Genomic DNA, 23,527 nt, shown 5'->3' on the forward strand with positions numbered 1-23,527 from the left:
GAAACAAGTAAGCTGCCTGATGTAAAAATTGAGAACTGTCTCCATCAGGCAGTTTGACAACTGATCTATATCTTTATGACTACATCTTGTTTTATATATATATATATACTGCCTAAATCACCCTCAGAAAGACAGAAGCAAAAGTGGAAAAGTTCTAGGTCCCCAGGTGGGATGGTGGGATTAGCTCAGAATATCAAGATACTGATGTAGTTCTGTGGATAAGTCTTCTTGACAGGACAAAAGCTGATACATACAGCATTACTCCTATTAGTATGCATGGGACAAATGGTTACTATACCTGTAGTGCACTTCAGATATGTATTTGACTTGGAGTTTTGTTGCTTTCCTTTCAATAAGGCAATAGATTTTTCAAGTTCTCTTTTCGCCCCTAGAACTGCCACAGGCTCTCAGCCTGAATGTTATGCCATTCTAGTAAATGGTACAGCATCTTGCATGGTTAGATTGTAGGCTCACTGTGCATGTGTTCTTATTAAAAACAGCACTGTTTGTCACAGGCATAAATGATGAAAAAAACAGTGTTGGAATGGACCTCCTAAGATCATCCTCTGTCCCAGTGAGTCATCAAACTGACACTGTTGAATGTGGGGTTCACTTTGCAGGTGCAGCTGAACAACATATGTGTACTTAAGCTGTTTGATTTGTGGACATTACAATGCCAGCTGAAATCTTACTCAAACCTTACTCTATTCTGAAACATCAGTTGGGATGCTTGTACTCTGGAGTGAAATACATAAACACAGAAGACAACAAGATTCATGGACTGTATCAAGTTGGAAAGGATCCTCAAAGGTCATCTTTTTAAACTTCCAACAACACCAGGCTGCCCAGGGCCACATCAAGTCTGATCCTGAATGTCTCCACAGACAAGGCCTCAACCACATCCCTGGGCAGCCTGTTCCAGTATTTTACCACTCTCATATCTCAAAGAACTTCCTCCTGTTGTCCAACCTAAATCTACCCTGCTCCAGTTTCAAACCATTGCCCCTTGTCCTATCACTTCAAGCCCTTCTAACCAGTCCTTCCCCAGCCTTCCTGTAGGTCCCCTTCAGATACTGAAATAGAGCTCTAAAGGTCTCCTCAGAGACCTCTTCTCCAGGTTGAACAGTCCCAACTCTTTCATAACAATTCACATGGGTTAAAGCAGACCAAAACCATATCAATTAAAATAGAAGCTAAAAGCAAAAGATTAAAAGGATAGTAAGGAGTAAGTTTCTAGCATGCTCACCCTAGAGCTAGAAAGAGAGGCACGCAGAAAATCCTTTACCTGAGAGAGGAAGAAAAGGAGAGGACAAGCTTTCAGGAGTAAGGGATGTGTATTGTGCTGAGAGGGAAAAAATACATACAAAGAGGTATGGAATAAAGGACTTTACTTCCTAAAGGTAGATGGTTTTTATGGTCAGCTGGCCTGGTTGTTCTAGACATGCTCTTATTGGGTACTCTTTAATCAGCATCCATGTCATGGTTTACAGCAAGACAGATTGCTCTTTTACCTCTTCCAAAAGGGGCAAAAGAAAACCACTCACCCAAAGGATTGGATAGGATTGAAAAGTTTAAATGGAAATGCTGTTTACAACAACATACAAAATACACAAATTCCATAGTCTGGGTTTAACGCAGAAGCTCATTAAGCCAAAGTTTCACACAAACCTCCCTTAAAACCAGGCTAACAAACCCAAGCTTTCATGCCCCTCCCTACCAAGCCTCTCTACCCTCCATACTACACCATTGTGACGCAGCACAAAATTCTGCCTGGCTCCTCCAGGCCTAATTGGCAACACTGCCAAGGTCAACACCAGGCCTCACTCCCCCATCAAGGAGATAAGAACCTGGACACCCTTCCCAGGAGGAGAGAGGGAGGGGGGAAAGGGAAGAAAACTGATTTTTCAGCCAGTTTTATAGGGATGCAGGTCTTAAGGGAATGAAATACATCTTCTGGTCCACCTCCTGGACATTCTGGCCCCTCTGGAGGTCTGTAACCTTGTGGTTCTTAAAGGCTCCCATAGTCTCGAACTGCCACAATCCATAAGACTAAGCCTGAGATGATTTAGTATTGTCTTACAGAAGATGCCTAATACAGCTGTAAAATCACTATTACAAGACTTTGTTTTGACAAGGGGCTGCTGTTGAACACTTCAGGTAACTCTCCTCTTCCTCCACTAAACATACTGCTTTACTCAACTCTCCAAAAATATGAAAGGATCTAGCAGGTGCCCCTTGCTTTGCAAACAAGGGTATCAAAAACATGGTTTGACCCTTGCCAGGGCATGGGTTCATAGCCAAAGAAAAGAGGACAGCAGTGTCTCAGCAAGGTGGATGACGCCACATCATGCTGTCAGGGGACAGCACTTCAGTCACCTTGTTTCAAGTGTGACATATGTCTGGCCATAGGTGCAGAGCGCACCAGCTGAGACAACTGCCAAGCTAAGAGATAAACCAAGCATTTTCCTTCTGAACATCCCTGGCCAGCAGCTGTTCCAGTACATCAAAGAGTCAGGAAGGCTCTTCAGGGAACGCTTAGGGGCAGGCACACTCAGACTGAGCAGCCCAACCTAACCAGCAGCGGCTATGGAAGCTGTCTAGATGTCAGGTCTCCTGGCAAGCAGCTTTATTTCAGTTCTTCAGACTCTGCAATGTGAGTGATCAAGCAGGTAGGTGCAAACTCTCACCTGTGTATGATGAACTGCACTCTCCAGTTCAAATCCAAGATACAGATATATACTGATTTCTTCCAACATTCACAAAGACTGCACTTAAAATTCCACGCTGCTGACAGGGAAGAGTGCAACTCTACCACCCTGTTCAAAGGGTAGCCTCTGAAAGCGAGAAAAGTGAGCTGTGGAAATACAGATTGGTGAGGAAAGGTAACTAGGAAACACTGCTGGCCATCACCCAAATATGGTGGTGGCTCACTCTCAGCAGGAACACACAGCTGGCAGGCACTGAATCTCAGCAAATTTGTGTCTTATTTCCCCCCCCCCTTTCTGCATCTGCAAAGATGGAAAAGGTCAAACAATTTACTTACTGTTGACTATAGCTGCTGAGGTACATGGGAGGGACAAGTGACCTGACAAAGGCAGGAGGTGAAGGAAGTATGTGAAGAAGGAACTGAGCAGATGATGGCTGTAACACTCTACTGATCACTAACTATAAATTAGATTTAGGGCTGGGCACAATACTTGGATTGGACTTGCCTTGGAAATGTAATGATGCAACTGGCTTTGCCCATGTCAGAGTGAAGGTGTGATCAAAACCTGCTCTGGAGATTGCTGGGGCTAGCGGACAGCAGGGAAACGGCTTGCTAGGCCCTGAAGCTGTCAGAAAGAAATGGAAGTAGTAACAGGGGAAAAGTAGAAAGAAGGGTTATCTTCCAAGCTTCAAAAGGAAGGGTTGAAAGGAAGAATTTTGAAAGGATGATAAAATGAATTACTGTTTCCATGCCCTATTGAAGCTCAAGGTCTCTGTGCTGCCAGGAACAGTTACTGTCCTCTCAAAGCAATGTACTGTGCACATGGAAAAATCTGACAAGAATCTAATTATCATTCCCTGAAGGCTCAGAGACTCTCCATGAATAAAACTCCATCAAAATCATGGAGGCACTACATTAACCATTCTGAACTGCTGTAAACTTGATTTATTCTTTATTTCTTCAGTATTCAGGCTACAGTGTACAGAGTCCTGATGTCCTTTGGACATCACTACCAAAACTAATACACTGACTTTGATCACCGTTTGTGTTTCTGCTCGTGCTGAAACAGAGACAAGCAAAATCAGCATTCAGGATTTGCAGCAGGTATCAGGCTTTTAATGGAGCAGATATACTGGGTTAAAAATATTAGCATGAGTGTAGTATCTCCAGAGAACATGCCACAATGTATTTTTAGCACATATAAGTCTTCATATACACTACATCTGGACTCGATGATCTCAAAGGTCTTTTCCAACCTGGTTAATTCTATTCTATTCTATTCTATCTCCTTTATCCCTTTTACTGCCAGCCTCATGCAGCTGCTTCTCCATCACCAATTACACTAACTCCTGTGAACTAAAGCACCACCAGGACGTGCCTGGTGTGCTCTGAAGCAGTTATCTGCCCAAGGCTTGTTATTCTTCTGTTTCCTCTCTCTGCTTTTTCAACAAGATCTTCCTTCTAGAAGGCACAGACAAGCATCAGTAGGCAAGCCTCAAGAAGGCAATATAGCCAGGAGATACATTTTCTTAAGGCATTAAACGGGGCAGGTCCCCAGATAAACCTCTATGGAATTCTACTTCTAACTAGCCTCCAGGCAGGGCCTGAGCAATTAAATCCTGGCAGTCTGACTGTCCAGCCAGGTTTCTTCCCCTGTCTTGACTGTAATATTCCAGTGTGGATGCTACTGAAGGCTTTGCTAACATTAAGGTAAATGTTAACCATGCTAACCACAGCAGTTCTTTCTTTCAGGAAGCAAAACCGATTTGCGACAGGCTAACGCTAATAATAGTCTCACCTCCAGCTCCCTTAAAAGAAAACAAAAGGCTTAGTACATGGCCTCAGAAAATTACTAAAATCCCATTTTCACACTTGGGTTCCTTAGCACAATTCAGACGTTTTGACTTGTGGGTGATTGGTGTGCTTCAGAGCTTCACACTTGGCAGTCCTCATGTTTTTTTGTAAATGAAATAAAACCAGCTTGGTGCAGCCAAAGGTGGCCTTCAGCCAACTTTTAATCTGTTTGGTTTCTGGAAGATCAATTTTAGGGTTAGTTGTTTGGCATACAATGCGGCAGGCAGTATCTGTATGAAGAAACTCTTGAGTGCTTTCTGACAATCAATGGCGTTCTGCTATACAGTTACCTTGTTTCCACCCTGCCAGCTATGGCTCAGTGCCAGGGACTGAAAGGAGGATAATGCCTGAGCCAGAGAGTCTTTGCAGGCAGGAGACCTAGAAGATAAACAATCTGGACTCCATATCCACACACACCACTATGTCACAAGCCCTTACAAGCCCTGAGGCTCCAAGCATTCAGCCACTGTACTCTCCTCAGTATTTTAACTGTCTTTGTAAAGAATATTGCCCACTCTGAGGGTCTTGACTGGGAAGCCAAAGCAGAAGATTAAAGACTCTACCCCACTATATCTCAGATTTCTTCTTAAAATACAATGTTTTGTTCACGAGCTCTTCTGACATGAATTTGGTCATACTTGGCTGACAGAACAAAAACCACAGCTAAGGAAAGTCTGGGTTAAATTCTGGAAAAGAATTTGGTTCTTTGGGCAAAGAACCAAAACACATGAAATTTTCCTGAAAGTAAGAAAACAATTCTTTTACTGTGAGAGTGATGGAGCACTGGCACAGGTGTCGAGATACGTTGTGGAGTCTGTCTCCTTGCAGATTCCAAACCCAGATGGATACGGTTCTGGGCGGTTATCTGACCTGCTCTGAGCAGGAGATTGGACTGGACAGTCTCCAGTGGTCCCTGTCAAGTATGGGAATTCTGTGATTTTTTGAAAAGCTGCAGAGAGAGGAGTTTGAAAAATAAAGCAGAAAAGAAGGAACTCCGCATTTTTCAAGCTTATAAAAAACTAGCTGAAACTAGAGTGTATAGAATTATTAGCTTTTACATATATAATAAAGAGCACTACAGAGGCCTTATCATATTCCCTACTGATTAAAATAGGAGATGACATTTCCTGGCAATAGCTGCTGTATCAAAGGCTGATCTTAATTAGAAGACAAGAAGGTGATTTTATTTTACCCTGAAACTGGAAAACAGTACCTCTTTCAGACTCCTCAGATTGGTGGCTGAGAGAACTACTCAGCCACAGGGATGTCTACATGATGTCGTGACACAGAGAGCAGAAGAAAAATGGACAATTTAACTGGCTGAAGGAAGCTGACAGAGTTTACAGTTTGCCCTGCAAAATATTAGTTCTGCCAGATGTCAGGAACGGCACAAAATAAAGGACAGAAGTCTGTAGTCACAACAGATTTAGGAGACGCTGTTCCATAGGGAGTGGTGCTGCGTTGGTATGGTGTGGAGAACTTTATTGTTTATGGTGATGAGAAAGATGCACGAGTGAGGGAGTGGAGAAAGGAATAGTCAAGGCAGGTGGAAAATCTGGCATGATTTGGCAAAACTGGTACAGCTAATGGAGGGTCTTGCTGTATGTCTGTTGATAAGCACAGCACCCTTGACAAGGAAATACTGAAGAGGCAAAGGGGTCTGGTAACACTGGACTTCTGCTGTTTCCAGGGACCAGCCCCATCATTATGCTGTATTGGGTTGAACTGAGCTGGAGTTAATTCTCCTCACAGTATTGTTCTAGTGCTGTGGTGTTTTGTTTCTTTTTTCAGCAGTAGTTGATAACACAGCAGTGTTTTGGCTACAGCTAAATCCAGTATTCAAGCTGTGTCCCTTCAACATTTCCCTGCCCCAGGAGTACATTGAGGGGTGGGCAAAATCTTGGGAGGGGACACAGCTGAGCCAGCTGACTCAGACTGGCCAAAGAGGTATTCCATACCATATGACATCAGCTCAGGTATAAGTAGGAAGTGAAAGAAGGAAGTGTGGGGATTCGTCTATGGCGTTTATCCTCCCGAGGAACCATCAAGCTTAGAGAGCCCTGCTTCCCGAGACCGATCACCGTCCTGCCGATGGGAAGTAGAGACTAACATTTCTCTCTCTGCTTTCTTTGCTTCCGCGCGGTCTATTGCTATTTGCTTATTAGTGTTATTAAATTGCTCTTATCTTATCCCCGGCTTCTGTTATATTTTCTTTCCCTTCTTCCCCTCTTCACTTAAGAGGGGGAGTGATAGAGCGGCTTGGTGGGTATCTGGCCTCCAGGCCAGGGCCAAACCACCACATATGCATAGTTCCAAAGCTTTGCAGGGAAGAGAAGCTCTGCTGTACCACCCACTGGAACCATAAGAGTTGTTAACTGTGGTTGAATGCTATGTAAAATTTATTTAAATTATTTCTGGTCATACCCAGCAGTATCTATTCCCCCTTTTCATTAGCTTCACAGCCTCCCCATTTTCTCTCTGAATTATCAAAAACATTAACAAGAGTTCTTTCTACTTTCCCCTTTGACTGATCTTTCTAGTTAGGAGCACTGAGCAAACAAATCTGAGAAATAGCCTGAAAGCAGCAAGCAGCCTTGGTTTGCTGCATGCAGGGGCATGGAAAAAGCTCTGCTCTCCCAGGAGCAATGTAAAAGTTACAACCAGTGACTCAGCATGAGCCCAGGAGCTGCCCTCCAGGGAATCTGGGACAAGTTCTCCAAGCATTTCTGCCTATTTCTGCACAGAGGAACCAGACAACAAAAAAGGACTTCTTGAAACCATTCTGTACCTCTGATAAATACACATCTCCCATCAACTAATGAGCAAAGAGAACTATCAAGCTTTGCCTTGTGATCCATGGACACATCCAAGCATGAAGCAAGCACATTTTTGTGTGTAGCAGCTGTGCCCCGTGTCATGCAGACACGGCATTTCATTAAGCACAGGGTAATAGCTTGACTCCCTTTGGGAATCGCTGCTGGATAACAGAACATATCCTGGCACAAACAGGCAAGGTCACCATGTGCCACACATTTCTCAATGCATACACTCATTTTGGAGCTGGTGCTGAGCTAATTGAGTATCTGTTCATTACACACTTCATGTTAATGCAATAACGCACCCACATGTAAAAATAATTATACAGGATCTGAAGAAAACCAGCATTATATTACATTTCAATGCCATCTGTTCAGCTGCTCCAGAATACAGTGGAAAAATTCCAATTCATGAACAATTTTATTTTGTTTTGTTTTGTACTTTACTCTTCATGTTGGATGCAGAATTTTTTAAATTCCAGATAAGAAACGTTTCAAAAACACAAACTAAGGTATTTTGCCCCATCTCAACATCCTTTTGTGACTTGCAACTGCTTTTTTTATTTAACAGGAGTCACCTTCCAGCATATTTGCATGTACACACTGTCAACAAGATAGTTCAAGGATTTATAGAACGGTCTGGGTTGGAAGGGACCTTAAAGATCATCCAGTTCCAATCCCCTGCCATGGGCAGGGACACCTCCCACTAGACCAGCTTGCTCAAGGCCTCATCCAACTGGCCTTGATCACTACCAGGAACGAGGCATCCACAACCTCCCTGAGCAGCCTATTCCAGAGTTTCACCACCCTTACAGCAAAGAATTTCTTCCTAATCTCCAGTCTAAATCTGCCCTCCTCAAGATCAAAGCCACTGCCCCTCGTCATTCTGTCACTCCAAGCTCTTGTAAAATGTCCCTCCACAGCTCTCCTGTAACCCCCATCAAGTACTGGAAGGCTGTTCTAAGGTTTCCCTAGAGCCTCCTCTTCTCCAGGCTGAACATCCCCAACTCTCTCAGCCTGTCCCCAAAGGGGAGGCACTCCAGCTCTCTGCCCCTCTTTGTGGCCACTCTCCAGCCATTCTGACACCAGCCTGCACCACTGCATGGGGTTGTTGTGGCCAACACTTAGAACCCGGCACTTAGATACGTTAAATCTCATTTGTCCAGCCTGTCAAGGTCCCTCTGCAGAGCTCTCCTACCCTCTAACAGATCAACACCTGCTGGAGATTTTCACTTTGCCTTTCCCAAGCTGAGCTCCTACCTTAGGAAAGGATTTTTGTTTTACTTAAAAAGAACACCTGCAAAGGGCCTCTTCTTCCTGGAGAGGTCCTGATGAGTTCTGAGCATACCCCCAGAGCCTTTATTCCTCTCAAGTCTCCAACAACATAATTTAGAGTCTTGCCTCCTCCTTGTGTTCATCTGAAACACCTTGAAGCAGTCTGTCAAAGGTTCAAGGAGAGGTTATCAAGTCCTATTTGCTGTTGGCATGTCTAAAACTGCTGACACAGGCTAGGGACAAAAAGGGTACATCTCGATCAGCTTCAACATTATGACAGCAACCAGGCAATCTCACCCAGTGCTAACAGCACCACGAAGCTGTGCTGGCCAGCTGAAGACATAAACCAGTAATATTTATACATTAAATGCAAAGAAAGCTTAAAGAAATCCTGAAAAATAGCAGGGTTTGTCATTTTCTTAGTAGCTAAAATAAAGGGAGGGGGCAAAGGGGGAACCCCATGCAAATACATCACATTTGGGGGTTTGTTGTTTGTTCATGAAAACCGTAACACATCCTCTTCACTGATGAAAGTTGTAGAAACAACTGAAAAATGTTCATTAAAAGCAAAAATAATGAAAAACTGCACTTGACAGACCGGCAAAAATCAATGTGATGGTTTCCTTTTATATCACTCAAATTTTCCTGAACATGTGAATAGCTTACTCTTTTCTGAAAACACACCAAAACATAAACAACAAACTCTGTGGTTGGACATAATTAAGACTTTTTCTTGCTTGATGCCTCCAAACATTAGGAGGAAAAATGCATGCCTTCGCCCAGAGCTACTTGTCTCTGAGTAAGTTATCTCTAGACCTTTTAAACTTCTAACTCCATCTCAAAGAGGAGTACTTTTCCAGTCAAATCTAGTTCAAAGATTTAGATCAATACTCTAAAGATCTGTTGACATTTTTCAGATTAATCCCAAGTAATTCCTTGCCTACTAGGGACAGATCTGTCCCTTCCTCTCACTTCACATCAGCTGTGTACAAATTTACAACAGCAGTAAGCATTAGCTTGAACTCTGTTACCTATCATAGCTGGAGGAGGCTGCACAAGTTCATGACCTTGAGGTCCTCAGGACAAGTCAACTCCAGAAACTGGTTGTGACAGTTTTAGGCTGTGCCTTTAAGGAAAGGACAGCTACAGAATACTCCAGCTGAATGTTTTGGTGTAAAAAGGAAAACAAAGATAATCCTAAATGAATTTCATGGGTAGATCAGTAGGAATGTAACTCTAAGGATTTAGTCTGAGTTCAGTCTGTTCAGCTGCTTTTTCTCTTCTGTTCTTGGCCAGTGCTGACCTTGGACTTCTGAGATAAGAATACTAACGTGTGTTTTTTTCCCTTAACAACTACTTTGAACTAAGAAAATTTCCCTTAATATCCATTTTCTCTCTTTAATCCTTTTTTGGAAAAGGGGAGGAAGGGGGGAAAGGAGGGGAAGGGGGGAAAGGAGGGGAAGGGGGGAAAGGAGGGGAAGGGGGGAAAGGAGGGGAAGGGGGGAAAGGAGGGGAAGGGGGGAAAGGAGGGGAAGGGGGGAAAGGAGGGGAAGGGGGGAAAGGAGGGGAAGGGGGGAAAGGAGGGGAAGGGGGGAAAGGAGGGGAAGGGGGGAAAGGAGTTTTGGGGAACCCAGAGGGGTATTCTCCTCTGGAGGGGTTTTCTGTGTTACGTTCTTTCCTGTATATTTTTGTATATACTGTAAATACTGTATATTTTGTATATATTCATTGCATTTCATTCTGCTTGTAAAATACAGCCTTTTTCATTCGCTTCTCTGAGTGAGTTAGCTGTGGTTTGTGTGGTGGGAGGATTGAACTTTCTCACTACCACACTGGTTTAGTAGTCTCTCCTTACAAATCTTTACATGAAATGCAGCAAAAGGCTTTGACATCCTTGTTGACACCAGAGATCTGAACTTCCACACAGGAGCAGCAAGCAGGAAGCTCAAAAACAAGCCACAAGCCTTCCACAAGAGTGGAAGTTGTGCAGGTCTGCTCTTAACTCACAAACCTGTCTTAGCCTTCGTGTTCTGCTGCAAGCAGATTTGGAAATACCCTCTGCAAATGCAGAAGTATTTTCCCACTTCACAAATAAGGTTAAACTGGAGATGAGAAAATGGCAGCTGCCCTACTGACTGCAGCAATGCACAGCCCACTATACACTGCCACTAGGCTTTGTCTTAGGAAATTAATGCTCCAAACAAAAGCAAGCAGCAGGGTGTGACTCATGCTGCTTCAGCTTTGAATGCTACTGCTCAAACATCCAGTGTTGAAAGGGGGAGAAAGAAAAAAGTTCATGGAAGCAAATATTGCCCTTCATGCAAAAAGACAGAGATCAGGCAGCTACAAGCTCATTCATCTACAATCTGTTTGTTCAATTTAGGCACAATAAAAACACACAGTGGTTTCAGCAAAAGATGGCAGCTTGTCCTTAATGAGCTCAGCATAAGAGAAGTCCTTTGCTTCACACAGTTAAATGGATTTGAGATTGGACTCTGGAATAAAAACCAGAAAACTTACCTTGCATTTCAACATGTTGGCCACTCTTTCTTGCATTGATTGTCCAGCCTTTGGCCTGACAAGTATATAAACTGCTTTCACTTCAGGACTGGAGCGCAGAAGCTTTTCCACCAGCACTTTGCCCATGAACCCCGTAGCTCCTGTGATAAGTATGGTCTTGCCATTGTAAAAAGCTGAGACTGAAGACATGTTCTGTCCTTCCTTTAACTTCCTATAGCAGGTACCTGAGAAGATGCAAGGAAAAAAAAAGCTTTAAGGCCTTCTGAATCAAGACACAGAACAGTTATTTGGGAACTACAGTCTGAGATAACCTTTCCTAGTTAGCTATGACAGCTCATGTTAGGTCAGTCAATGGTGATTTTAAAAATGGTTTGGAAAAAAACCCCTTTCATATGAAAAAGCACCACACAAATCAAAAAAGGTTCATCTGAGAACCTTAAGACATCAAGGCCAGTTTTATCCTCCATGTTTGTGGCAGTTTTAGGCTATGCCTGAAACAGATCTTGAACAGAAAGTAGTAAAATGTAAATAAATCACTATTGGGCATAAAAAGGAAAATAATGATAGTTCTAAACAATGCCATTGTAAGAGATAAGGGACTTAAACTAGTTGTACCAAAAGAATCCTCCTCTCTTCTCACTTTCTCAGGCTGGGAGTTACTAACTTGCTTCTGCTTGACCTAGGCTGCCTTGTTTTGGCTAAGTCTAACTTCTCTGCTCCTCTCTCTCATCCTTTTTATGTACAGGGGGTTAAGGGGGAGGCAGGGAGAGAGAAGCTATTACCTTCCTCTGGTCCTTAGCCAGAGGGGTTCTTGTGCTGTTTATTAATTGTAAATATCTGTAAATATTGTAAATACTGTATATTTTGTACTTATTCATTGCATTTCATTGTAGATTGTAGTTTTGCCTGTAAATACAGCTTTCATATGCTACTAACTGAGCTGGTCTGGCAAATTTAGTGTTGGGGGGAAATTTCAACCCACCACAATGTTATAACACAGCTATAATGAGCTGTCACAGCTCAGAACACAGCTTGTGCTGTCCAAGACTCCTGAAAGTAGATGCAGAATAGTATTTACCTACCACACTGTGAAGTGGCCACCATAAAGACAGGCAGTCAGCCTTACAAGACAAAGTAGCAACAGATCAACAGGTCTCCTTGCAAGCACTGCAGGTACAAATGCTGTTGTTTCCATTTTAATTCCACTGTGTTGAGCTACTGCATTTCTTGCCAGCCATTAATCAGCAATGTGCTCAAGTCTTTTCCTCTGTCTTGGCTTGAAATAAAACCACGAAGAAAGCTCTTCTTCATGTAAGACACAGTGCAATGACATTGCTCTGCGAGACAGCAATGCCACGCTCCTGTGTGTAAATAACCACCCATTACTGTCTGCTAAGGCCAAAATTCATCCAGTTTAATGAGCACAGATGTCATAATGCTTTCTCTGGAGAGAATAAGTTGTTTGAACTTCCCTTTGGAGATCTATTGACTGTATAATCGGATGCGATGATCTTGAAGGTCTCTTCCAACCTGGTCTATTCTATTCTATTTTATTCTATTCTATTCTATTCGGGGACTGACATGCCTAGGCTCCCACATGAAGTGTCCCAGTTAAGTACTTTAATTAGATACAATGGTTTCAGGTCTATATAGCCCCAGCCATCTTGATTCAAACTCTTAAGCTGATTGAATGACAAGTCTTGACTGACTCCTCTTAGAATTGCCTCTCTTTATCAGACTAACAGATGGGGAAAAAAATCCTATCTTTGAGGTGCTGCAGATCACAGCATGCACAAACCACTTACATTGCAAGGGAAAGGCTCATGAAAAATGTAAATAAATGTTTTGAGAAAAGCCTACTAAATCTGAAACAAAAAGAAACAGGAACGATTGAACACTGTCAATCAAGTACTCAAAAACCAGGACAACGATCTTCAGGCACCCCAGAAAAACTTCTCTTCCTCCTGCAGAAGCTTCAGAAACATTGTTAGCCATTTCAAGTTTCTCTACATGACATGAGCCAACTGCATACTAATAAAATGCAAATACTTCAAAGTATTTTTGCAGCCTTCCAAGGTTCCGGGTTCTTACCAACTTCTGCATTTCTGAAACTTAGTAAACTACTCAGGGACACCGAAGTAGCCTAACTTAGAGCAAGGCTTGGCTTGGACCAAGACAAACGAACACAGAGCTTTATGTACTGGAAGAACCCTGGCTACGTGCAATAGTAGGTAGAATTCCTTTCACCACACGGGACCATGAGAGAAATAAAGCTTGTTCTACAGCACATGCCTTCCTCAAGATGTAGTGAGATATCTTATCCCAGAAAACTGACTGTCAGCTATGTGGTTGTTACAGTTACAAGCTATGGTTAAACTGTAAATAAGAATTAGATTCTCCCAGAGAATACAGTTAAGGGGCTGGAAGAATTTTTCTAAGAGGCTAAGCAAAGTGAACAGTGATAAAATTATTTCATGTCATTTGCTCTGTAATTTTCTATGTATCTGAAAGCACAGACAGTTCTTTCTCTTCTTGTCTTCGCTCTGGCTGGTGCTTTGGCTTGGCTGCTGTATCTCCCTTTTGACCTTCTGTTGGCTGAACTGACTTTTATTGTGTCAGTGAGGTACAGCAAAGGGAGGCAAAGCAGTCTCTTTCTGGGCTGCCCGGGGGGGTTGAATCATTCCAGGGGGGTGCTTCTGTGATTGCTGAGCTGTAAATATATTTTGTACATGTCTTATCACCTTATATAATTTCACATTTAGTTCACATTTTGTAAATACAGCTTCATTTTTGTTTCCAAACTTTCTGAGCTAGTCTGGTGATTTATTCTGGAGGCAAAGTTCCATTCTGTGGATAAATCTCTGGTTGTTGGGAGGGGAGGAAAGGGACAAATCCTATCCTACAACAGTGCTCAAGAGAGATCAACCTTTACATCGTACACTTACAAGGTGTACGACGGTCATTGCAACACTCAGGATTGTGCTTAGCTGTGATCCCCAAGACGTTACCACTCACAGCAGTGAAAGGTGATCCACAGTCTGTGTTGATGTGCTGTCATCATTTGGATCTGTAGCTGATGCATCTACCCAGACCTGATTTTTCATTCCTAACTCTCTGCCAGTTTTCACAATCACTGTACTGCTGCATGGAAACAGCGAATCGTATAAAGACAGAATGGCTTAGATTTGAAGGGGCTCTGGAGCTCATCTACTCCAACCTCCCTGCAATGGGGTTGCTCGGCTGCTCAAGGCCTCATCCAGCCTGGCCTTGAACACAGCCATCCACAACCTATACAAGCCCTATGAGGAGAGGCTGAGGGAGCTGGGGTTGCTTAGCCTGGAGAACAGAAGGCTCAGGGTAGACTTTATTGCTGTCTACAACTACCTGAAGGGAGGTTGTAGCCAGGTGGGGGTTGGTCTCTTCTCCCAGGCAACCAGCACCAGAACAAGAGGACACAGACTCAAGCTGCACCAGGGGAGGTTTAGGCTGGATGTCAGGAAGAGGTTCTTCACAGAAAGAGATTTGCTATTGGAATGTGCTGCCCAGGGAGGTGGTGGAGTCACCATCACTGGAGGTGTTTAGGAGGAGACTGGATGGGATGCTTGGTGCCATGGTTTAGTTGATTAGCTGGTGTTGGATGATAGGTTGGACACGATGATCTCAAAGGTCTTTTCCAACCTGGTTAATTCTAATTCTATTCTATTCCAGAGTCTCAATGCATGTTTCTAACAGGCTACAGCACAGACACATAAATGAGAGACTCAAGCCCAACAAAACATTGTTATTCTTTCCCAGTGCTGCCTGTAACTGCAGTATGTTCATCAAACAAATGAAAATCCCAAACTCCTTTCTCTAAAACAAAACATTTCGTGTGCCATGCAATTTATAAAGCAGGTCAAGCACATAACTTCTGAAGGACATTATTTGACAAATTAATAGCTGTGGGTATTCTAGCTCAGTGAATTCAGGTATTAGCCTACTTTCAGATATGGCCTAGATCACAATTTAAATGACCCTAACAAGCTCATCTAGGCCTATTAAAAACCTGCTTTTATCAAGGAGCTGGGCACTTGGGATGTTAGCCAAACAGGTTAAACTATTAGATAATTATTTATTATAAAATGTCACATCTCCTTCAAGTTTGGAAAAGCTGAGTGAGATTTAGAAAACAGGGACTTGCAGAACCCAAAAGTGTGTGAAAGGGAACGGGAGTTCAAAAATAGGTATTAGTTTAGCCAGATGAAGGTGAAAAAAAAATTAAATTTGGTACAAAACATGTCCTAAAAAGCAGAAAAACTGAGCAAAATTCTTAGTCCCTAGAGGCCATACAAATGATACTGAACATATGCAAAGAAAATACAAAGTAAAAGACCACTACCAGCCACTGGATACCTGCTTTGAACTTGTATTCAGAAGATCCTATCTACCTAACCTCACCTAATATTCCACATCTATAAATCACTTTATGCCACAGACTCGGATATTAGCAGCGTTAAACAGGAACCACTCTTCTTCAGCAGTTAGAGAACAGACCCAACCTGCATCACTGATAATTAGTGCTCTGCATTACAGCTGCAGACTACTGCAAAAACAACTGCTGAGAATGCGAACATCACATTATTATTTTGTTTCACTTGGGGTCTGTGTTTGAGTTATCCAAATGAGGCTTCATTCCTGCACCTTGAGTACTGTGTCCAGTTCTGGGCCCCTCAGTTTAAGAAGGACATTGAGACACTTGAAGGTGTCCAGAGAAGGGCAACAAGGCTGGGGAGAGGCCTTGAGCACAGCCCTGTGAGGAGAGGCTGAGGGAGCTGGGGTTGTTTAGCCTGGAGAAGAGGAGGCTCAGGGGTGACCTCATTGCCCTCTACAATTGGTTGGTCTCTTCTCCCAGGCAACCAGCACCAGAACAAGGGGACACAGTCTCAAGCTGCACCAGGGGAGGTTTAGACTCGAAGTGAGGAGAAAGTTCTTCACTGAGTGAGTCGTTTGTCATTGGAATGTGCTGCCCAGGGAGGTGGTGGAGTCACCATCCCTGGAGGTGTTCAAGAAGAGATTGGCCGTGGCACTTGGTGCCATGGTCTAGTCGTGAGGTCTGTTGGGACAGGTTGGACTTGATGATCCTTGAGGTCTCTTCCAACCTTAGTTATACTGTGATACTGTGATTTGTTTTGGCCAGACATTGGATGCCTACCAGAACAGTCAAAAAAAAAAAACGTACAAACAAAACAAACATAAAATAAAATCAAAGTAATCGAAAATGTCCCTAAAATGAGCTATGCAGATAGGTTTCATTATTCCTGGCAAGAACTGCAGGCACAATTGATAATTCTTCCCCATGCAGTTTTGAGACCGTTGTGAATGTTTGACTCCAAAAAGTTAGGAAATCAACTGCATCTTTCAAACCACTCCAATATGATGACAACTAAAACACCGGAGACAGCCACAGAAAACTGAATTTCTGTGGCAATCTGCTGTTCCTCTCAGTTATTGACTTACCCTTCTAAGTGTTAAAAGGTAAGAAAACCACATTCTTTCTGTTTTCCATAGTAAAGCAGCCTACCTCAGGCAGCATGCAGCTCACAGCTCACAGGGCTAGTTTCAGAGCTGGATCAGGTTGCTCAGGGACTCATCCACAAGAAAGAGCCATGAGAAAGTGAGATTTTGGTTTGTTTTGATTATTATGGGATCAGATTTGCATGTCCTTGAGGCATTTCATTTTCCTTCTTTCCAAAATTAGCTTTATAAGAAAAGACAATAACCTTGCATCCACCTAATGCCACACTAATTTATCAGCCAAAAAAAAATATCTGTGCACCTGTTGAATGTGCACAAAGAAATGGAAGCTTTGCAATCATGATATAAAAGCCACAGTGCTGCAATCTACTACCTTCAGACAGATGCCTGAATCCCCACTGTACAGGTAAATGTAAAGATTCTGCTTGGCATTCAGAAAGAAAGGAGGGTAGAAGTTACAAAGATTTTAAGGAAGAGGATTTCTAAGGTGATCTAAGTAAAACCTGCTGACCTGACCATTTGGAAGTCTGCTTCAAAATGCAAGGAACTGTATACATTCTTTTAAACAAAAAAAAAATTGGCACTCAGTCAAATGAAGAAAAAAAAAAATGTTTCTTAGAGAATCTTTTACTTTGCTTTCAATCTAAGGAATAGACAACCAACAATGAGTATTAAACTATTCCCCAGTAAATTAAGCTGCAAGGGATTAAGTCTCTGGTAAAAGAAAACTATTCAAACTCTGAACCACGGTGTGAGAGACTAAATCTTATCTCTCTTGATGTGACTCAACAAAGATAAAATCACCTTTGCTGCTTGCCCAGACAATAGCTGATGTGTATTGGGCAGATGCCCCTGGATAACAACTCTCTAGACGGTGCATAGATAAAGATTGCTCACCAGACTGCAGCTGCCCTGGAAATAATGGGCAGAGGCCACTGCTATCCATACTCTCTGGAATATGCATATTCACCACCTGGACTCATACCTAAAAACTGTATAAAAGATCTGAGCAACTACTGGCTCAAGTAGAAGGAAAACACAAGAGAAGGAAAAGACCAGAGTAATGCTGCTCTGAATTAAAACAGAGAGAATATCTCCCCATGTCCTAAGTTCCGCTGGCTCCAATTCATGAAGCTGAAGAGGCTGCTCCAAGAAGGGCTTGGACTTGGACTTTGGGATCTCTCCCTCCTCTCCTCTGCTTGAGGACAGTGCAGCCAACAAAGATGACCTCTCCTCCACACCAAAACTGCAGCAGCCTTCCTTCACAGACCCAACATTTCCTCCACGCCAAAGCTGCAGCAGCCTTCCTTCACAGACCCAACATCTCCTCCACGCCAAAGCTGCAGCAGCCTTCCTCCACAGACCCAACATCTCCTCCACGCCAAAGCTGCAGCAGCCTTCCTCCACAGACCCAAACTGTCTTGGGGGATGAGGGGCGTGGTAATATAATTCCTTTCCTCTTCTCTCTCCCTCTTCTCTCACTCTCTCTTTTCTCTCTCTCCCTCCTTCTGATCCATCCACTTTATTCTGTTAATAAATAGCTTCGCTGTTGATATTTTGGCCTCATTTGTGCCTCTAGTTTCATAACACAGGAATATTCAAAAGAACTGAGGCTCTTTCCCTCTCTGAACCGAGACACATGGTCAGCAGCTGAAGTGAGCTGACCCTTACCTAAAATAAAGGCTAAAGACTGTTTCAGAACCTGGGGTTCCTGTCTCTTCCAGAACTGACTAAAGATGAGAAATACACTGAACAGTGGAGAAGAACCCACATAAGGGATTCTTGAATCCAAATTCAAGTGAGTAATTACAGGCTACATTGATGGCTTAGGCACTAATCGGAGCAGGAAAGCAATCACCGGTGCCATCTGAATTACTGAACACAGCATCTTTGCAGCCGTATGCATCTCACTTATGGTGACTCATCTCCAACTGTAGTGTGAAAATAACACCTTTTGGACAGTCAGCCAGGAATCACGCTGAGCATCTCTGCAGACACAAGCACACAAGCTGCTTTAAGAGTAAATCTCTTACTGATGCCTGTAACAGTCTCCTCTGGATCAGACATACAGGGCGATCTACACTGCTGCATTACAAAGAAAGCCATGATCTTGCGCCAAGGCCTTATGCCAAAGGACAAGCTAAGTGAAAGGTGGGAAGCCTACCAGCCCGCAAGTTTCCTCCTGTGAAACAAAGCCCTCATATCTCAAACAGAAGAGCAAAGGAGACCTTTCCCCCAGCAAGAGCAGATACAATTGAGCTGATCTTAAAACAAAACAAAACAACAACAACAAAGCAAAACAAACAAACAAAAACATCAACACCACACAAAAACCCCAACAAACAAAACTCTAATATATTGTCCTCATCCTCACGTATTTCAATGATGCCAAATCTGTATTCAGATTACAACAGTGTAATGCTGAGAGTCAGACACCTACCAAAAGCAGAGCAACGGGAAGGGAAACATCTATCAGAATCTAAACGGATATCTCTATCTAAGTGCGTCTCTGCTGCCCAGAGTGGATCTGTGGCTGCAGGGTGTCAATGTGAGATGGCACAACTAAGCCCTAGCCATGACGGACAGGCACACTGGAGCATGTTCATATTTCACTATTGTTTGGTCTAGTGCCTCAACTTGCACAGTGGACATTTCAGAAGCTTGTCTGTTGAGGTATTTACCTTTCCAACTCAACAGCACACACACAAACAACAACAACAAAAAAATAGTTTTCACAGAATTAACCAGGTTGTAAAAGACCTTAGAGATCATCAAGTCCAACCTATTACCTAACACCTCACGGCAACTAAACCATGGCTCCAAGCACCACATCCAATCCTTTTCTGAACACCTCCAGGGACAGTGACTCCACCACTTCCCTGGGCAGCATATTCCAAGGGCCAATTACTATTTCTGTGAAGAACTTTCTCCTCACCTCGAGCCTGAACTTCCACTGGTGCAGCTTGAGACTGTGTCCTCCTGTTCTGATGCTGGTTGCCTGGGAGAAGAGACCAACCCCCACCAGTCTACAACCTCCTTTCAGGTAGTTGTAGACAGCAATAAGGTCTCCCCTCAGCCTCCTCTTCTCCAGGCTAGACAACCCCAGCTCCTTCAGCCTCTCCTTGTAGGGCTTGTGCTCGAGGCCTCTCCCCCAGCCTCGTTGCCCTTCTCTGGACACGTTCAAAGTGTCTCAATGTCCTTCTTAAATTGAGGGGCCCAGAACCAGACACAGTACTCCAGGTGTGGCCTAACCAGTGCAGAGTACAGGGGCAAGATGACTTCCCTGCTCCTGCTGCCCACACTATTCTTGATGCAGGCCAGGATGCCATTGGCCTTCTTGGCCAGCTGGGCACACTGCTGGCTCACATTTAGGTGGCTGTCAATCAGCACCTCCAGGTCCCTCTCTGTTTGGCTGCTCTCCAGCCACTCTGACCCCAGCCTTTAGTTCTGCATGGGGTTGTTGTGGCCAAAGTGTAGCACCTGACACTTGGATTTGTTGAATGTCATCCTGTTGGACTCTGCCCATCTGTCCAGCCTGTCAAGGTCTCTCTGCAGAGCTCTCCTACCCTCTAACAGATCAACACCTGCCCTCAGCTTGGTGTCATCTGCAAATTTACTGATGATGGACTCAATCCCCTCATCCAGATCATCAATAAAGATATTAAAGAGTATGGGGCCCAGCACTGATCCCTGGGGGACACCACTAGTGACTGGCTGCTACCTGAATGTGGCACCATTCACCACCACTCTCTGGGCTCAGCCCTCCTGCCAGTTCCTAACCCAGCACAGAGTGCTGCTGTCCAAGCCACGAGCTGACAGCTTGGTCAGGAGTTTGCTGTAGGGGTTGGGAGCAATGCAAATATTCATCTGTCTGCAGCAACCATGCTCTACACACTGTCAACACGTAAAGAAGAATGGTCTTCACTCAAGATTTTGACTAAGCAGTGATACCATATAATGCTCTGCTTGGATCAATAAGCAAATCTATGTCATGCAACGTTGGAGAGAGATTGCCTTCCCGAGGGATTCCTCCTTCAGTCTTAAAACTCTCTCTCCTCTGTCACCGTAGTCTCCATCCTGCTGCCTTGTCATGACGCCTAAAAAGTCTTAATGAAATAAAACGGAACTCCATTTATGTTTGCATAACAAAACCTACAAAAAGCACAACACAACAAAAGCAGCAGAGTAGCACCAGGGGCGCGGTCACAGTGATGCCTCCTTAAGGGTCATCAGTGGGCATTTATCTCAGCCATGCTCCCTTTCTGTTCCTACCCCATTTTCTACAGCTATATCCAAGAGAAGCTGCATATAGCAAAGACTCATTACTTTGTTCTCCTGTGCAGATTCAGCAGTGATGGGATTAAAAGCAGGTAGTGCCTTGACAGAGTTGGCTAAGGCAGAGTTGAAATAACAAAGGAAGAACCAGACAGTTCACCTTATCTATGTGTATGTAAATCACGAATAGCCTCTGCTAAGTGCTTCACTTGGGATCTTGCTGTAAATCAGTGGGGCGCTGTCTGAAGACAGCAGACACTGGACACAGCCTGAACTTCTAAACTTTTAGGACAGAGCACAGGCTTAACAGACTACCGAGTATTAACTTCTCCACCCAGAGAAGTGAAGAGCAGAATTTAAATGAACATACGATGTGTAATGCAAGGGAGGTACATGTGAAGGGGTACATAGAGGAGGCGTATCGGGGAAGACTGTAGATCCTGAGCACCTTAGCCAGTGGGGGAAAGAGAGAGGGAAATTTCCATCTGGGAATTTAGGATAAAAGGGAAGCCATGCCTTCCAGCAATTTGAGAGACACCACAGAGAATTGTTCTCTGCACTCTCCCTTTATTCACATACAGTCTTAAAAGACTCCTCTTTGTTGTGAACAGGAACTTCTAGATTGGATTAATTTCCTCTGGTCCCCTCACTTGCCATCAAGGAGAAGCAGCTGCCCCCTCTTCCCTCCAATATCAGGTAGAAGCACGGTGTATGCTGCTTGACAGAAAACTGTGGTTACCATACTGAGAAGCCTCGAAGTCCTGCGACAGCAAGCTCAAATGAAATTTCACACCTCAGGTATCAGAGCTAACAGAGCATGAAAAATTACCTGCTGTATTTGGCCTGAGATTTAAGGTTAATTGAATAACTGTAATTATTTTTCTTTCCAACATAAAGCTACGCTCAGCAGTCTGAATATTTTTATATTCCGGTTTTATTAAGAACTGCAGCCTAGAACCCTACTCCTCACTCTGCTGGGGTTGAAAGATGAAAATGCTTGGGAGTGTTTCCCACCAAGAGAAATCTTCTTAAAAGGATGAGCAGATGGACGTGGGAGCTTGTACTATCAATTCCATAGAATACAGAAATAGAGATGTGTTTTCAAAACCAGAGATTCAAGACACAAACAGGTCTTATTTTCATGTTGAAACCTAACAGGAAGTATTATCAATGGAAACACTACAGTTTTGCCTGTACATCTACCTCATCCTTGTGTCAAACCCCAGGCTAAATACCCCCAAAATGTAAATTATTTTAGTAATTATTTCTATTTTTAAAAATTCTCTGTTGTTCACACTTGGAGGATTTGAGAGCACCCAAAAATCCATCAGACGAGAGCAGTAGTCTCATTGCGCTACCTAGTTACTGAAATAGGACAGAAGCTATCCAGACTTCTGCTATGCAAATTCTCTTGTCAAGTTCAGTTCTCAGCGGACAAACTACAGACAAGCCCTTTAGGAAAAGGGAAGAAATGCTGGGCCCCTCAGTTTAGGAAAGATGTTGAGTTGCTGGAAGGTGTCCAGAGAAGGGCAACAAAGCTGGGGAGGGGTCTGGAGCACAGCCCTGTGAGGAGAGGCTGAGGGAGCTGGGGTTGCTTAGCCTGGAGAAGAGGAGGCTCAGGGGAGACCTTATTGCTCTCTGCAGCTACCTGAAGGGAGGTTGTAGCCAGCTAGGGGAGGTTTAGGCTGGATATTAGGAAGAAGTTCTTCATAGAAAGAGTGATTGGCCATTGGAATGGGCTGCCCAGGGAGGTGGTGGAGTCACCAGCACTGGAGGTGTTCATGAGGAGACTTGGAGTGCTTGGTGACATGGTTTAGTAGATTAGATAGTATTGGGTGATAGGTTGGACTCAATGATCTCAAAGGTCTCTTCCAACCTGGTTAATTCTATTCTATTCTGTTCGAAGCTTATTTTGTTCCAGGAATTCCATTGGGAGTTCTTTGCTGCTTAGTGCATGCTACTAGCTGGCTTAGTCTGCAGCAAGCCAGAACACCAGCAGCAGTGCCCACCTCTTCATTAATTCCCTGCAGCCCTTACTTTCATGGAGATAATCTGGGACTATGTGGATCGCAACTACGCTACACTGACATATTTGCTGCCAGAGGCCTTGGCCCTAAGAGAATGGCCTTGCAAAAGCGGTGTAAAGGTGCACAGTGAGGCAGTTACAGCTGCAAAGCTACAGCTCTTCCAGCTGGCAGTTTGCTGCCATGTTGTGACTTGTGCAAATGTGATCAGCTGACAAACATCTCATTCATACTTTGCAAATGCACATATACCACTGTGAGAAGAATTTAGCAGGCCAATGCCATCAGTACCTGTGCATGGAGTGCTGGGAGGAGGCAATGGAGACAGCAGTATAGGACTTGCCTGCTTCCCAGGAGAGGGTGAGGAAATATAACAACATAAATCCTTTAGACTTTATGTATATAATTAATGTTTTTAGTATAAAGCATATTAATTCTTAAGACATAAGTCAGTGAGCCAGAAGGCACTTCAGAGACTCAGCAGCGGTTCTGCCTTCCTCACACCTTACCATTTTGGGTAGACATTTCCCCCACTTTGCCTC

The 23,527-nt window shown here is 43.7% G+C and overlaps 1 protein-coding gene across 6 annotated transcripts in view; it reads right to left on the reverse strand.

Moving 5' to 3' along the window:
• FAR2 (fatty acyl-CoA reductase 2) overlaps positions 1–23,527 on the reverse strand; it is a 127,883-nt gene that overhangs the window by 52,857 nt on the left and 51,499 nt on the right. For all 6 annotated transcript variants that reach the window (XM_054173827.1, XM_054173830.1, XM_054173829.1 and 3 more), the window contains exon 2: positions 11,173–11,396. In XM_054173827.1, the coding sequence (XP_054029802.1) occupies positions 11,173–11,361 (189 nt within the window). In that variant the 5' untranslated portion in view covers positions 11,362–11,396. The remainder of the gene's footprint in view (positions 1–11,172; positions 11,397–23,527) is intronic.

The sequence above is a fragment of the Dryobates pubescens genome, chromosome 27 (assembly GCF_014839835.1).
Source record: "Dryobates pubescens isolate bDryPub1 chromosome 27, bDryPub1.pri, whole genome shotgun sequence".
Lineage (NCBI taxonomy): Eukaryota > Metazoa > Chordata > Aves > Piciformes > Picidae > Dryobates > Dryobates pubescens.